Source organism: Pteropus vampyrus, unplaced genomic scaffold, assembly GCF_000151845.1.
Source record: "Pteropus vampyrus isolate Shadow unplaced genomic scaffold, Pvam_2.0 Scaffold30, whole genome shotgun sequence".
Lineage (NCBI taxonomy): Eukaryota > Metazoa > Chordata > Mammalia > Chiroptera > Pteropodidae > Pteropus > Pteropus vampyrus.
The window spans coordinates 9,539,427-9,556,594 of NW_011888811.1; the positions used below are offsets into that span (position 1 = coordinate 9,539,427).

The 17,168-nt window shown below is 45.6% G+C and overlaps 1 protein-coding gene across 2 annotated transcripts in view; it reads right to left on the bottom strand.

Annotated features, from left to right (window-relative positions):
• LOC105289956 (cytoplasmic FMR1-interacting protein 2) overlaps positions 1 to 17,168 on the bottom strand; it is an 87,673-nt gene that overhangs the window by 68,203 nt on the left and 2,302 nt on the right. For both annotated transcript variants that reach the window (XM_023528627.1, XM_023528626.1), the window contains exons 3-10: positions 14,530 to 14,696; positions 13,634 to 13,781; positions 10,292 to 10,445; positions 9,293 to 9,449; positions 8,680 to 8,776; positions 5,492 to 5,568; positions 3,136 to 3,244; positions 1,175 to 1,294 (exon numbers count right to left, since the gene is read on the bottom strand). In XM_023528627.1, the coding sequence (XP_023384395.1) occupies positions 1,175 to 1,294; positions 3,136 to 3,244; positions 5,492 to 5,568; positions 8,680 to 8,776; positions 9,293 to 9,449; positions 10,292 to 10,445; positions 13,634 to 13,781; positions 14,530 to 14,696 (1,029 nt within the window). The remainder of the gene's footprint in view (positions 1 to 1,174; positions 1,295 to 3,135; positions 3,245 to 5,491; positions 5,569 to 8,679; positions 8,777 to 9,292; positions 9,450 to 10,291; positions 10,446 to 13,633; positions 13,782 to 14,529; positions 14,697 to 17,168) is intronic.

A 17,168-nucleotide genomic window follows, 5' to 3' on the forward strand; every position in this document is an offset into this window, starting at 1 on the left:
CTGCAGGTCCTTCTGACGCTAGAGCCCTAGTTCTTAAGCACGTTTTTTTTTTTTATTTTGTCTACTTAAAAAAAAAAAATACAAAACCTTTTCATTAGAAAGAATTTTAGACTTACATATAAGGAAAAGCAGCAGAGTTCCTGAATATCCTTGACCCAGGTTAACCAATGTTAACATCCCACATAACCACAGCATAATTATCAAAAGTAGTAAGTTAACATTGGTTCAATACTATGAACCAAATGGCAGACCTAATTTGAATGTTACCCGTTTTTCCACAAAGGCCCTTTTTTCTGTTCTAGCTTTCAGTCCAGGATCCCACATTGCATTTAGTGTCTTCTAGTCTTTTCCAATTGCTAACAGTTTTTAGTCTTTCTTTATCTATATGATCTGGATGCTTTTGGAAAGTATCGTTCACTTTAAAAAAAAAATGTCATTTAAGATTATGCGTTTTGGCAAGAATACCACAGAAGAATACATGTCAGGGGATACATTAATATATCTTATTACTGCTGATATTAACCTTTGATTCTTGGTTAAGATGGCATCTGCCAGGTTTCCCCTGGGTAAAGTTACTATTTCCCTCTTTGTAGTTAATAAATATCTTGAAGAAGATCACTTGAGACTATGCAAATATCCTTTGATTTACTTAAAGTCTGATCAATCAAGTTTATTCTAATTCTTGGAGAGAGAATTATCAGAGAGAAGTTCAAATTGCTGTTCAATAGGAAGCAGGCCTGTTCCATGCTTGTGCATTCGGGCCAATTCTATAATTTGCAGGTCTCAGTACAAAATGAAAATGTGGGGGCCCCTTGTTAAAAAAATTATGAAGAATTTCAAGATGGAGACTGCAGAGCATTAAACTGAGCACAGAGCCCTTCCTGGCCCCGTACTACTGCACACTCATAGGGTGATGCTATTGTGCAACCTTCCCTAGCTTCATTGGACCACCCACCTACTTACTAGGATCTGTAGAATCTTAAAGGACAAGGAGCTATACCCCAAGGCGGGCCATCTCTAGAGATTTCAAGATCCTTTTTTGCCTACTCTATTTAGACAGGAAAGAGACTGCACTTCTCTTTAACTGGCCCAGTACTAGGCTCATAACAACCCCCAGCTAGGCTTCTATCAGAGGAATCCCAGGGAGGAACACCCAAGGGCCTTAGTCTCTTACCACAATGGAGGTCAGGTCCTCACTCTCAAAGCGGCTGATGGCCTGGTCCAAGGATTTATACATGGCAGCAGAGATGCGCTGGGTAATGAGTCTGTTCAAGTCAATCGATCTACCCAAGAGCTGGATGGAAGAGAGAGAGAGAAGAGCTACTTAAGGTTCGCAAAGACACATGACAACTAAATGCAGTGCACTGATAAAAAATTGGGTTGAAAGTATAAAAGGCATTACTAGGATAAATAGGGACTCTCTGTAGAAAACAGTATCATTAAATTTCCTGAGTGTGACAATTTTATTTTGATTAAGAGAGAATGTCCCTGTTCTTGGGAGATACATGCTGAGGTATTCAGGGCTGAAGTGTCATGACTGCAACTTACTCTCAAATGGCTAAGAAAAAAAGTATACGTTTGAAAAATATATTTTTCACAGGTTATTTATATATTCTAAAACTATGTATATTTACAGTATATTTACTGTATTTATAAGAGAGAAAAAACATATACGCGAGAAAGAGAAAGTGGAGCAAATGTGGCAAAACAATAATCGCGACCTGTCTGTAGAGTACATGTGTGTTCGCTGTATTATTCTTTCAACTTTTCTGTAGTTTTGAAATAGAAAACGTCAACGGAAGATACAAGTCATTCAGACTGTAATAAGAGGCTCAGGACAGGCTCTGGCATCCCGTGCAATGCTGACATCCTAAATTTAGCCCTGACGTTCTTCCCGCATCTGTCCTGTGCCCCAATTCAGAGTCACCGGGAAATAGCAGCCCCCTCAGCAAGGGCCTACCACGTGCCTATATGGGGATGGATTTAAAAGCAAGAGGGTGAAAGGCTGGTTACAGGATGGAAAATATAGCTTACAACAGTTTCTACTGGGGTACACATGGGCATTACTGCAGATGCTATGTAGATAGCAATAAACATTTATTGGGTACCTGCCGTGTGCACTGCACTTTGCTAGGTAGGTGCCCAAAGGTTATTCTTAACTGTTTTATTTTTTCTAATTGCTTTTTGGGGTGTATTTTCTACCACTGACTAGGGCCCCTTATAACCACCTTGCACTCACATAAAGTCCTCAGTACTTAATATCCTGTGGCTAATTCTGTCCGCATCGGTAACTGATAGCCAGAAGTTTCTGAGAGGCTCAAGGCAAAGCATTGAGCTCCTACTACTGGTAGAGGTGAAAATCTTCTTTTTCCTCTTACAATTCTCCATTTGCCTTGGATTTCCCATAGCAATGGGAATGCCCAGGGTTCCCTTTCCTCTTCCTCTAGGCATCTTCTCAGCAGAGGCCTTGCCCTCTTGCACCTACACCTTCTCCCCCAACACCATGGACCACGTAATAAGTACGCAGAGGTCACAGTGTAGAGGCCACTTCACCACGACTTGGCTGACAGCAGGGCTTAGGAGTGGGGTCCAAAGTCTGCTGGAGCATCTCCTGCTTTGTCTGCCTGGCTCACGTTACCATTTTTAAGCAGGGATATATTTCTCAGCTCTTGGCAGCATTTCCGCTACACCTGGGGTCAAATGTTAACAGAAACCAACTCCACAAAAACAAATCATAATTTCTATGCTGGGTTTAGCCCGACATGCTTCGTTTCAAAGGCCTTGCAGCTTTCCTTCACTCAGGCCAGCATTTGAGGCTGGTCAGGGATAGATTTACCCTTTTCTGAGTGGCAGTCCTGAAGGAAGGAAGTGGGCTGCAGCCAACGGTGGGGGGACAAAGGCGTTGGTGGCCACTGCTCCCCAGAGGTGAGCTGCAGATGGGTTGAGCAGCCTAGAACTTGAACCAGAGGCAGCCCAAGGCCTTTTCATTGTTTGCTAAGATTCTCAGGCTGTGTTACACCTGTGCTCAGAAGTTCGCAGGGCAATACACAGCCCTGATTTCTGATCTCTCTGCTAACACCCCAGTTATTCTCTCCTGCCCGTTCCGCCTCCACGGTGGCTTTCTCTCAGTGTTACCTGGACATGTCTCTGTTTCAGCAGCGTTTCATAGCGGTTGGATGGTGGGTACGGAATGATGACTCCATAGTTCTTACATTCAGCTCTAAAACGTTTATCCAGAAGAACACTGGAAAGGACAAAAGTTAAATGAGACCAGAAAACAGGGCAGTGAATAGTTTTCAAATGCCCAGCCACGTCTACATTAGACCACAGGATCCACCCATGAAACACTATCGAATATATTTTAAATATATATATTTTTACTGTCCAAGAGCGAAGTTCTTCACATTTCTTTTCAACCATAAGAGCTCACCATGCGAAACAGAATGTTTCCAAAGTCAGAGACAGGCAACTCAGAAGTTGAGCTTCTTTCCTCTTTCATTCATACCAAACATACACACATACACGCACATACACACAAAACAAAGAAGAAACAAAAAACAAACAAAAAAAATAGAAAAGAAAGAAAGGAAGAAAAGAAATCGAGTGTACGTTTGGCATATCCCATATCCTTTCTTAGGCTAAAACATTAAAAGTACCACATATACAAAGTTCCTGTCCTCGTGCAGCCTGTGTCCTGGTGAAGAGAGACTGATACTATATAAACAAGCAGAGGAATAAAATAATATCCAGTACTAAAAATCTGCGTAGTACTTACTACTGATCAGGTGCACATGCATGCACTCATTTTTAATCTAACAATCCTATGAGTTAGATGCACCGCTATTATCTTTCACACTGAGGCATGAACTGCAGAGTAGTAAGTGTTCTGAAAATAATAAGGTCATTTGGTGTTAGGAGGTCAGGGAAAGCCTCTCTAGAGAAGTTTTGTTGGACAGAGATCTTAAATGCTAAAAATAGAAAGATCTGGGGGAAGAATCTCTCAGGCACAATTAGCTTAGAATGTTTAAGAAAAGGAAAGAGGGCCAGTGTGGATAAAGGGCGGGGTACAAAAATGAATTGATAAAGTTATTCCAAGGGCCAGATCATGTCATGTTACATAAGCCACAGTAAAGAGCTTTGATGTTTTCTAGATGGAATTGGAAGTCGTTAAGAGGTTTTAAGCAAGAAAGTGACATAATCTAAATCTACACTCTCCAGTATAGGGAGCAGCCACCAGTCACATGAAGTGTGGTGGGTCCACGTTGAGCTGTACTATGAATATAAAATACACACTAGATTTCTGAAGACTTAGAAAAAAAGTGAAAATTACCTCTTCGATAATTTTTAATTGTTACATATGTTGAAATTATAGTATTTTAGATATATTGGACTACAAAAAAGTATATCCTTAAAATTAATTTTACCTGTTTCTTTTTCCTTTTTAAAATATGGCTACTAAATTTTTTTAAATTACATTTGTGCCTCGCATTTATAATTGCATTATATTTCTAATGGACAGCACTGATCTAGATCATTCTTTCCCTCCTGTGCTTTCTCCAACTCTTCCAACCTCTCTCCAGCTTTGTCATGAAGCCTGCCCCCTCTTGTGGTCTGTGAAGAGAGACATTTACAGGTACTAATCATATTTGTCTTCTGAATGACCCTAACAGGTAGGCATGCTATTATTATTACTATTATTAAACTTTTCAAATAATACATACAAAATATTAGTTTCAGGTAAACAACATAGTGATTTGACATTTATATTCCTTATGAAATGATCATAATGAGAAGTCTAGTAATCACCTGTCACTATACAATGTTGTTATAATATCACTATATTCCTTATGCTGTACACTACATCTCTGTGGCTTATTTATTTTATAACTGGGAAGTCTGTGCTTCTTGTTAAAACTTCACCCTTTTTGCCCATCCCCTCGCACCTTCCCTTCTGGCAATGACCAGCTTTTTCTCCGTGTCTATGAATTTGTTTCTCTTTGTTTTGTTTGTTCGTGTGTTTTGTTTTTCAGATTCCACATATAAGTGACACCACAGGGTATTTGGTATGCTATTATTATTATACTTCTGCCACAGGGACTTTGCACAAGTAGTTCCTTTTGCCTACAAGTTCCTGTCCCACCTTTCACCTACTTCTATCAATTTGAAAAATGAAATGTTACTTTCTCAGGGGAGTCCGGGGAGCCCTTCCGGTTCCCCAGCCCAAAGACTAGTTCAGGTTTAACTATTATATATTCCCATATTCCCATGAACTTTTCCTTTATAGGGAGTACATAACCTCTCTTGTCACTGTATATTCATTGGTTTTTATTAATTCCTGTCTTCCCCACTGGACAGTAAGCTCCAGGAGGCCCAGCACCATATCTGCCTATTTTCCTTTCTTCTATCAAGTCCAGGCCCATGGACTCCCTCAGATTTCCTTTCAGTGCTAAAGAAGGGAGGCTTTGTAACAAAAATCCCTGGGCTCTCATACCTGCCAGCCATGGCTTTGTAGTAAGCAAAGATCTGGTCTGCCAGCTTGTAGACAAACTGATCAAAACACAGGTTCACCTGGCGAAGAAGAAGCAGAAAATGTCAATGGCGTCTGTCCAGCTTTATTACAGAAACTCAGGCAACTCAAAGTGGGCAGTCGAGCAGGCCTGCCCAGAGTGTGCTGTGGGGGAAGATGCTTTAAAGGAAAAAAAAAAAAGATTCTATGGCCAAGAAATCTGGGAAGTCTGGTCCCTTGCTCTCAAGGTCTTCTGTTAGGCACAGAGAAAGCAAAGTTTAAAAAGCTGTTGAGGAATCACCATCCGTGCTGGTCCCCCGCTCTTGTAAAAAGGGGCCTGCCCAAGGGAATTGCCACAGATAGGTCTTCATATCCTGTAATGAATGACCCGTATCAGCCTCCCCAGGCTACCTCTCGCTATTGATTTTCTTATCTTTTCCTTTCATCTTCCCTTATCTTGCTTTGCAAATAAAGAAGCAAGGGTCTTAGAAATTTAAAAACTGAAGAAATATATTCTTTAAAAATTTTTTGATTTTTAATGAACAAGGGACTATCTTGTCATTTCAGTGTTACATCACATTGATGACAGATTGTGATGCGTGAGTGAGAAGCGAGTTCACATCAGACACAGAGGATCAAAACCGAACACTCCAACATGGCAGGAACAGGAAATAGCAGAGGGTGGGACCTCAGAGATCAGGCTGTGGTAGAAGCAGGTTGTAAGAATAGCTTCAAAGGAAACAGACTGTTATTTAGGTGGTTAATCTTCGATTCCTTTCTCACCAAATTCACAGCTCCATAAAATTATCGCTTTTATTCAAAGGGCTTTCAGGTCTCTTATTTTACACCCCAGATGTTATACCTTTAACGCAAAAACACAGTGGTATGTACAGTGGTGTCCTCATCTGCAGGTAAGCAAAGCCTCTGCCCTGGACTTTGAACTTCAAGGGCATGGGGCCTCCTCTAGGTAAGAGCCTGCAGGGTCCTGGTTACGGTGGCCACTCATACCCCACTTTCCTCTTCTAGAACCAGCTTTGCATATCCTTGCCCAAATGGCCCGAGACGCTTTCAAGCCCTGGGTGCTCTTTCCCCTGGGTTCATCCCCAAGAGTGAACTACACTGCAGGTATGTGTAACCCTAGGGGCCGGGTGGGCCAAGGGGCCACTGTTTGTGGGCAGCGGGGTAGACAAAGCTTGGATATCTGCATACGTACTCATGAGGCCCTTCATCATGCAGAAGAGAATTCGGGGTTGGAAGGAGAAAGGGGGCAGGAGACGCAGGGAACAGATTTGTATTGGGGTCCATCAAGATTTTCAGCTCCCGTAGAAATCAGAGGATTTAGAAAGAAAGCAGCACCTCCACTAGCTTTTCTTTGATATACATAAACTTTCAAAAAAATTTGGTGGTGATGCTTACCGTAAAACACTCATGTCTTCCCTTTATAATGAGAACGCCTTAAATTTATATAAAAATTTTACCTAATTGGCCTCATTCTACGTTTATATTACCCCACGTACTTTAGAGCAGAGACTATCATTCCAATTTCCAAAAAGCGAAGATGAGATATTTTGGTTGTCACTAGCGCCACTGACCTCACGTTTCTGGTCCTTGGTGGCCATGGTAGGTCTGCACTTCCTGGCTTCTCTTTGAAAGGAGGTACAGCCATGTGACTTGCTTTGACCAATGGCATGTTGTCACTTTCAGATGGAAGCTTTAAGTATCAGAATGTAATTCGCCCTAACCCTTCCCCCTGCCATGGCAACCAGTAGATGTTCCAGATGGGTCCCAGATTAAAGATTACATGGAACAGAGCCCCAAGCTAACCCATAAAGGAAAAATAAACCTTTGGTTTTAAGCTACTAAATATTTGGAGTTGTTTGTTACTGCAGCATAACCTAGGATATCCTGACCATTACAGAATAAAGCCATTGAGTGACTGTTTATTAAATAGCTTAATAATTGAGAAGATGGCTATTTCAGTCCCACCAGTACTAGACAGAGACTCTGTAAGCTGTGTGACCTTGGAGTAATGACACTTTATCACTTTAAGTCTCAGATTTTAAAGTAAAATAGGAGCAATTCTTTAAATTGTTATAAAGGTTATTGTAAATGCTTATAGAGTATTTAGCCCTGTGCCTGGCAAATGGTAAATATATAATAATTGATAGGTGGTATTACTGTTGTTATTATAACCAGGTAATCAAACCAAAAAAGATACATTAGAAAAATAATTTTACCTATGCAGTTCAATCATCTGCCATCCCTTCGACAGTCGAAAAAGAGAGATTGTCATCCTACTCTCGGTCCTTATCTATCTATCTATCTATCTATCTATCTATCTATCTATCTATCTATCATCTATCTATCTATCTATTTACTTTTTCTCCCTCTTTAATCCCCCCACCACCACTTCCACCCCCGATGTTGGATGTTGCCGTCTCCCTTTTTTTAAGAACTGGATCTCTGAAGTTGAGGTGTCTCCTCCCACGTGCTCGTGGCACGCACCCTCGGCACATTCGGGGGGTGGGGGGGTCCTGGCACACCCGGGGCCTGGCGCACCCAGGGGGCCCAGTGCACCCGGGGCCTGGCGCACCTGAGATATGGTCCCTGGCTCCACCTGGGGCGCGAACCCAGGACCTTATGCGTATAAAGCAGACGTGCTAACCACTGCGCTATGGAGTCCTCCCCTCTCGGTCCTTTTTGATGCTCACAAAGATCTCTCCCCAGAACAAGTCATTGACCCCCTATGATATACCTCCCAAAATGAATAGGTTGAGAGCCTAACCCCCAAAAGTGGACGGTATTAGGAGGTGGGGCCTTTGGGAAGTGATTAGGTCCCGAGGGTGGGGCTCTCGTGAACAGAATTAGTGCCACTATAAAAGAGGCCCCCGAGAGCTCCTTCGCCCCTTCTGCCACGCGAGGACACGATGAGAAGTCTGTGCCCCGGAAGAGCGCCTTCACCTGACAAGGCGAGCACCCTGATCTTGGACTTACGGCCTCCAGAACTGTGAGAAGTCAATGTCTTTTGTTTATAAGCCACCCAGTCTGTGGTATTTCGTTATAGAAGCTTGAATGGACTAAGATACCCTGCTTTGTGCCAATAGCTAACAATCTGAAAAGTCCAGACTCTCAAAACAAGATTTTGGGAACAAAAGAAGACACGCGTCACTTGCCTCGGCTTCGATCTCATCATACAGGAACTGCTTTTTAAACTTGGTCAGAGCATAGTAGGCGCTGTCATTGTACAGATCCAACGGGTAGAGGACGTACCTGAAGGGGGAAAAACAACAGCCAGCAGCTTACTAATCATCTCTGTGAAGGTAGGTAGATTTATACCTGCTTGGGAAATGTGAAGTGTTGGGTGAAAAGATGAGCAAAAGAGAACCTTCCAGCACTCTGATGTTTCCAGCCTCCCCCTGGGAATGACTGCCTTTACAGTTTGTGCACAGAAATCAAAAGTCCATGATGCTGATAAATCCAAGGCCTGAAAAAATTAGCCTGGGACTAAAAGGTATTGGTGGCAGTTAAAGATATTAGCTTCCTGATGCCCAGAGATGACCATTTTTCCCAGCATGGCTGTTAGGAGACCGACAAAGCACAGGCAGGGCAGATGGGCTGGTAGGCTTCCAAATCTATCTGCAAGGCTGGGTCAAATTTGGTGTGTTCCGATCCTTGGCTGGGCACAAGGCCTCATCTGGGAAGTTCTGGAAAGAACAGAGCTCACTGGCAAACCACCCATCACCTGCACCCCAGGAACCTCCTTGCTAGCCCAGGCCTGCCTCTTACTCCATCATGGAAGGTTCTTTGGTTTCCAGGATATGGTCTGTGAGAATCCAGGGCATGGACATCTCGATAGGGAACTGGATTCGCCGGCCCATGGTTAACTCCAGGAAGAATTCTCGGAACCAGAGCTGGGAGAGGTCACAACACTGCTGCAGGGCTTCTAAAAAGCATGAGAGAGGGAGCCTCAGGTTACACAGAAACAGCACCAGGAGATCTTAGGCATTACTGTTTCTATTAATTTTCATTACGACTGTGCTAGGTACACAAGAGGTCCTCGTAAGTATCACTTGCTCGGCAGATGCAGCTCTCTTGTACCTGAAGGCCAGGCTACGTCTAATTAGAAGACAGGGCTTATTGAGTTTCATAGACAGTGGCAGTGCATGGGGGAGGGCAGCAGAGATGTTTTAGAGCTTAGATGTCCCCACAATTTCCATCGCCCCCCTACAAAGCCATCCTGAAAACACAGTCTAAGAGTAAAAGCGTGCTTGCTCTACAAACAGTGTCAGGATGGGTCTCCAGGTGCCTGCTTTTAATCGGACTGCAGCCCTGTGTCCCCGTGTGCGAGGTCCTGCTGGACTCCCTGCCGCCCAGAGGCCTCGAAGGCCCTTCCCGGGCTGCTGTCTATGAAGACTCTGGACTGCTGGTTAATACCGCTCTCCAGTAATGAGCGATGCCTTACCATTCTCACGACCCTGGGGTGCTGCTGTGTCTCCCTCCACCCTGCCCTGTCACGTGTGTGTTACCATTGTCGAGCCCTCTCTACTAAGGGCTTCATGACAAATCAGCCACAAATGTCTACCAGAGAGATATTCCCAGCTAAACCGGAAGAGCTGCACTGAGGCCTGGCCTCCCGGAGTCCACCAGAATGTGCATGTTCCCTCCTTGCTGGCAAAATAGGCTGCTGTGGGTCAACGATCGTGTCTCTTTGCCACTTCTGGCCCAACGGCCTTGGCGGCTCTGGGACCCAGGAGCCCCCTTCCCTCCCCAGAGGCGGCGGCTCACCGCTGATGTTGAGCAGGTGTGTGAAGAAGAAGGACTGCTTGTGGAAGTCCTCAATGGCGAGGACGATGGGGCCATCCAGGCTGCTCCTCAGGGTCTTCTTGGAGCCGCTCTTGTCTGCGATGAGCGACTCGAGCATGGTCCGCACCATGTACAGCTTGAGAGAGAAAATACAACGGGAGGGTCAGGGGCCGGCACTCCACCCGCGGGAGAGGCTGCTTTGCGCTGCATTTATATATACATATATATATTTTTTTTTTCTGCAGATATCTGCCCTTTAAAAAGCTTTGTCTTAAGGAAGCACCAGTTTAGGGTTGGAGAAATGAATTTGGAAACATGTAGGCTTTCGAGAGGGAGACTAGCCAGCCCGGGAAGGCAGCTCTGCCCGGAGCCGGCGGCATTCCTGGGTGGGTGGGCCTGGTAATACCAAGAAGTTCAAGGCCCAGGTTCCCGCCTGCTCTGCTCCGCTAAGGGTGTGGGCTTCGGAGGCGAACCTCATTCCACGTCACCCTGGAGTCACTCTCTGTTTTCCTGGACGGCCACGGTGGCACCATGGGTGGAGCACTGGACTGAGAGTCAAAAGACTGGGGTTTTAAGGCCGGGTACTGCTGCTGACTTGCTGTGTAACCTTGGGCGACAAAGTCCCACTCTGGGTCTCAGTTTTCTTATCTGCTAACATAAGGGGATCCTACCAGATGCTTTCCCAAAGCAGTCCCTTTCAGCTCTAACATTCCAAGGAACTGTGAAACGGATATGACCAGAACAAACCCCTCCCCCACCTCGAGTTTCTGATTCTCAGCGTTTGATTCCATTGCTGAGAAATTTCGCCCTCTGTTGGCACCGGCTGCATTGCACAGCTTGCCGAAATCCTGCGTGGAAAGCGGGTGAAGCTTGGTACTTACACAGGAGGCCTACTACACAATTAACTCCCACTTAGAGAGGACCTTAAGTGCAAAGGGTACAAGTGCTAATCTAGATCTTTCCACATCATTTGTCTTTGAATCTTAGGGCTGGAAGGGGTCTTGAGCAGCCAGGCTAGTCCATTCCTGCTGCCTCCTGGAGAAGTGTACCCAAACCAACCCAGCCAGGCGGTGTTATACCAGGGATCGGCAGCCTCTTCGGCCCTGTGTGCCACCAGTGGGGTGAAACAAAGCCCGCGGGGACCACTGGCAGGCCTAAGACATAGATAGGAGAGAGGAGAAGGGAACGGGAGGGCAGGAGAGACAGGGAAGAGGGAGAGAGAGAAAAGAAAGAGAGAGAGAAAAGCAAGAGGTATTGTATACGGTGGGAAAGCCGCCACGACTGCTAGGGGCCACTCGCCGACCACCTCTGAGATGCACCGACCTCCCTCTGCCACCGCGTCCGTCCTCGCTGCCTCTGGACCTTCTCTAGGACCTTACCCAACATGTGCCTGGCACTGGGTGGGGCGTAGGCCACAGAAGGAGTGGCACGCTGTCCCTACTGTATGGTAAAGGCACCAACGTGGTTGCCAGTTGATCAGATAGTTCGCCCTCTGCAACCCTGTCGGTGGGCGTGTCTGTCGCCCCCTAAGAATCAAGAAGCATGTTCTAATGATGGCCTTTGGAGTCCTCAAAGAAAGGATTCTTCGAGTCAAATCCATGTGGGTATTGACTGATTTGTATTAAACTCTATTTGAAAATCTATTTTGTCCATCGGAGGAGAATTCTTTTCCCACCTATACTGCTACTGAACAGAGCATTCAATTCACCGAAACAGTAAACATCCCAGCTACGCTAGATGCCCGTGTCCACTATGCTCCGAGGGCCCTAACGGAGCCCTGGGGTGGGAGTCAGGAGACCTGGTTCTTGTCCCACCTCAACCTGTGACTCACCTGGTGGCTGGGACAAGTCACTTCCCCTCTCTGGACCTCAGTTACCCCATCTGTAAAATAGGGGGAGGGGACTGGGACTAGTTTGTCTCTTAGGGCTCATCCAACCTAGTCTAGGAGCCTAGTAAATGCACCTGTGCCACGTAACATGACTCAGTGGTGCTGGGAGGACTAACTGTTGGTGACGTTCACCTTTCACTTGTCTATAGGAATACTCCCTCCTCTCTTCTCTCCACCCCCCCCCGACCCAACCTCTCTCTCTCTGTCGGCTGCCCTCTCTCATTCTCCTGCTTTCCAGGTTCTCTTTTGCCTTGTCTGTCTTTCCCTCACTCATGTCTGAGGACTTATGGAAACGCCTGACAGCTCTGCTCAGCCCCTCCAGGGCATTCTGGGCTGGAAAGGTCTCTGGCCCGTAACACTACACGGAACTGTTTGTAGAAGCTTCCGTGGGATGTCCCACAACCAGCAGGCAAGATTGGTGCAAACTGGCCCGCGGACTGTGAAGCCAGGGGAAGTGACGATGACAGTGCTGAGAACACTTCTCACCTCCCCGCGCCCCTGCCCAGATACAGACACACACACAATGAGAAGGGTCGCGGTGGGCCTCAGATGGCTCATCTCGGATGATTCATGGACTCAGGATGTCAGGTAGGAGAGAGGCTTAAAGGTCATGTGAGATGGGAGTTCCCAGCCTGGGGCTTCTGGGGCCTGTAAGACCTTTAAAAGCCACAGTGGATCCATATGCTTTTCCCCAATACCTCAGAAACCCTACCAGGAACTACTCATCTTTAAGCAGATAACAAAGATTTAACTAAAATGCCCAGATTCTTTACTTGTTTTCCCCTTAAGTTTACAGATGATAAGCCTGTTGTTCAGGAGCTCTAGTTGGCAACTCTGAATCTCTCTGGTTACTAGATTTTCTCTAAGGGGTTAGGGGCTTTCAGTTCTTGTGCTTTAGGGGGCTGTGGAGATTATTTTTTCAGTAACATAATCTCATCCCATCCAAAGTTATCATTTAATGGAGACATTCAGAGCTCGGACAGGTCAAGGTACTTTCCCAAGATCACACAGCAAGTCGGAGACAGAACTTGTGAATTTCCAAGCTAGGTTGTCACTGTAGGGGAAGGGGCCAGGATTCATTAAAGAGGGACAGAATAGATGCATATAGATTCCACTTTAAACTCTTCCTACACTCTGGAACCAGTCCTGGTATTACCCCCATTTGCCAGATTAGACAACCGAGGCACAAAGAGATTGTGTAAATGTACCCCAGGTCACACAGGTATCTAGGACTAGAATCCAGGTCTCCTGAATCTTAAGCCAGTGGTCCTCCCTCTTATGTCAAAACAAGATGGCAGGATAAGACTAGAACAGCTGCTTGACCCTGCCCCTCCTGCCTGAGGACCCCCCCACCGCATCATGCCCAGCCAGGACGACCGGCCACGGCCTGGCTGGCCTCCACTCAGCAGAGCTGGCCTGTGCTTAGGGCTGCTTACCTGTGTGCTGGAGGGCCCCACAGCACGCCGAGGCACCTTGATGTCAAATCCGCCTTTGGGATCCTTCTCCCCTCTCAAGCATGGGTCATTGGGGGGCTCTCGACCCCCCTCCCAGTCACAGATGGTTTTTCGAATGGCCTGCAGGACACTGGGAAAGAAAGGCCTGAGGCTCAGACCAGGTTTCACCATTGGAAGCGGGTAAACAATACAAGCCTGTTTATAGAGTCTGTGGTGTCCCAGCAGCACTTGTGAAATGTGCTCATCCCCGGCCCCACCCCCAGAGATGCAGGTTGAAGAGACAGGTGGTGTCATCTAGAAGTCTACATTTTACAACTTGCATTTTACACCCCGGGTGATTCTGACGCCCACTGGCTCTCTGAGAACTCAGCTCCGAGCCTACACAGTGGGGCAGAAGTTGAGTGAGGCAGGACAGATAGTTCTCCTTTTGGTTATCAGAGAGTCTCAGTCCTATTTAAACTCTTTATACTTAAAGTTCTAATAATCATTTATATTTATCGTTTACTTACTCCATGCTGCTGTGTGCCTAGGTGTACACACGGATTATCTCATTTTATCATCCCAACAGCCTATGGAGTAGGTGCCATTGTCATCCACATTTTACAAATAAAATTGAGGTTCAAAGAGGGTAAGTAATTTGACTAAGTTCGCATAGCTAGACAGTGGTGGATACGGGCTTCAAACCCAGAGACTGAGGACGAATTCATCTCAAACGTCCAATCTCCTACGGCCTCCTAAATCTTGCTGCACCTTGTTGGGAGGGTCCGTGTGTTCAGAGGCTGCCCGGGATGCCGCCTGGACAGGGAACTTCCTCTGTGGCCTGTACCTCGCACCCCCGATTTTTGATATGTCCCTGAAAAGGGCCACCGAAAACCCACCTGATAAGGACGTTCTTCTTCTTCCGCACCGCCTGCCGCAAGGGCTCACGCAGTGTCACCTGAGCGAAGTCCTGCAGAGCCGCGTAGATGGTGTTCCTTATGGCCTGGTTGAAGACGCTCTCCATCCTGCCCATGAGCACCTGTAGGCCTTTGATCATGGCGATCACCTGGCCAAGCACAGATCAAGGTCAGGTTCATCATGCCCTCTCGGCTCACCTGTCTGTCCAGCACCCTTCACCACATCACAGGGAGGGTGCCGTGTGAGGCGTCCAGAAGCACAAGGCTAACCAGTGCCACTCAAAATGCCAGTTCACAGCGAGATAAGCAATGTGTGCCAGAACAGAAATCAGCACCCTGCCTCCTTCAGCGAGAAAGTCCCGCCACAAAGCAAAGGTGCCAGCCGAACTGAACAGCACGCTTCGTGCAGTTGAGTTTTCACTCCAGCATCAGCTCCCTGTCTTGTCGCTGACTGATGACAAATGGCTACCGGTCCGTGGACTACGTTTGGAGTACCAGTCTGAACTCTGCAGGCCTCTTCACATAGCATGCATCTACAGACCATAGCAAATAGAACCTTTTCCTATAAGAAGTTTGAAAGAATTTTTACAATCTTTGCTTTTGAAATAATTTGGCTAGTTGCTACTTAAGTCCATAAAATAGGATTCCTGTAGAGGTCATGGGTGGCATCTGCCCCTCTAGCTGCCTCCTCCCCCACCCCTCAACTCACTTGTCTGTCTGCAGAGGTGAGGAGACAAGTGTCTGTGATGAGTATAGCCTGACCTCAGCATTCTATCTTGGGATCTGTCTGCCTGCGGGACGTGCGCCTTCTCCACTGGGTTCCCGTCTTCTCTTAATCATCCCCTCCCCATCCCCAGCAAGGGAGGCATGTATTTCTGCAGCTGCTCTGCTTGTTTCCCAGCAGGTAGGTTGAATGGGATAGGGGAGAAGTAGGAAGTCTCGTGTGGCCTTGGATGGAAGCCACATTCTCTGGCCCAGCTGTACCAGCAACAAACCTGATCCTTTGACCTCCATCAGCCTCCAGTGCTAATTCCTAGATTGGCTCAGAATTCACGAGGGAAAGCATGGGCCACATCAGCTTCCTAGCAACTGCCACGCCCATCTGACGTGTTCGACTTTTTCCCCGCTGCACCAGACTGTAGGCACTTCAGGGGCACGGCTCAGCCATGCTGTGCGCACCTCATGCCCAGGGCCTGGGCCCATCGTGGGCCATCGAGAAATTTTTGTTGAAATTGGCAGTTACAAAATAGGCATGGAGATACAAAGCATAGCATAAGGACTATGGCCAATAATATTGTAATAACTATGTATGGTATCAGAGAGGCACTAGATTTATTGGGGTGATCACTTTGTGAGTTATATAGATGTCTAATCACTATGCTGTGCACCTGAAACTAATATAATATTGTATGCCACAACTATAACTGGAAAACAAAAAAAAATATTATTTAAAAAAAGAAATTTTTGTTGAAAGGGAATGAATAAATAAACAAATGAGCTGAGGTAATAAGCCTTGTCCTTTCTCTAAACCTTAAAGGACGAAAAAGAACATTTGAGGTAGGGAAAATGGTAAGAACATAGTTTAAGACGTGAGGATTTTCACTGGAACCTACAAGTATAATGGTTTTGTTGGAGAGAAGCTTTAGTGTAGAGAAATACATAACAAGACAGAAGCCTTAAAGGAACAACACATCATAAAAGAATCTGGGCTCCAGGCTAGAGATGTAACCAGGAAATAATGAACCAGAGGAAGGAATAGATAATGAAGATGTTTCAGAATAACTCTAAACGTAGTAAACTGATGTTAGATCTAGGGGAAAATCTCTGCAACTTTGGGCCAGACAGAGATTTCTTAACTAGAATACAAAAATCTCAAGCCACAAAATAACTGATAGGTAGGATTCTATCAAAATTAAAAACAGTTGCTCTTCAAAAGGCACCCCTAAGAAAATGAAAGGGCCAAGTCACCAATTAGGAAAAATATTTGCAACATATAGATGACTAAGGACTTGTATCTAGAATATATAAAGAATTCTCACAACTGTTAGCTCTACCAAAAACAAAAGTTGTACAAAAAATGTGTTTCCATTAGACTAGGTGATTCGGCAATAAACAATAGGTACTTGGTTACAATAGCATAGAGCAATTATTAATTTAACCAAAAAGTATGAAATTACCACTTTGGGAAGATGGAGGAAGGAAACTGGGTTTTCTTTTTTCTTTTTTGGGGGGCGGGGAAGAGTAGAGATGAGAGAGCTAAATTGCTATCTCCCAAAGTAGGAAATAATAGAAAATGCCCCAAACCAAAAACTCTATAGAAGACACAGCTCATCAGGGTGAAAGGTGTTCTCCTATTTTGGGATTCAGGGAGGAGTGTGGTGATACAAGTCACTTGTAAAATGCCACATAGAACTCTTTTTCTAAAAAAATTTTTTTATGTCTTACTAATAAAATAAAAATGATCCTCTCCATGCAAAGCAAAGTAAGACCAGAAGGAAATATAGAAAATGGTGGTCGTCTTTGGATGATCTGATGAGGCCGTGGGAGGTGAGGGTAAAGGAAGGGGTTGGGAGGAGCATTTATAAATGACCCACAGTGCATATGTGTTCCTTTTATTCAGG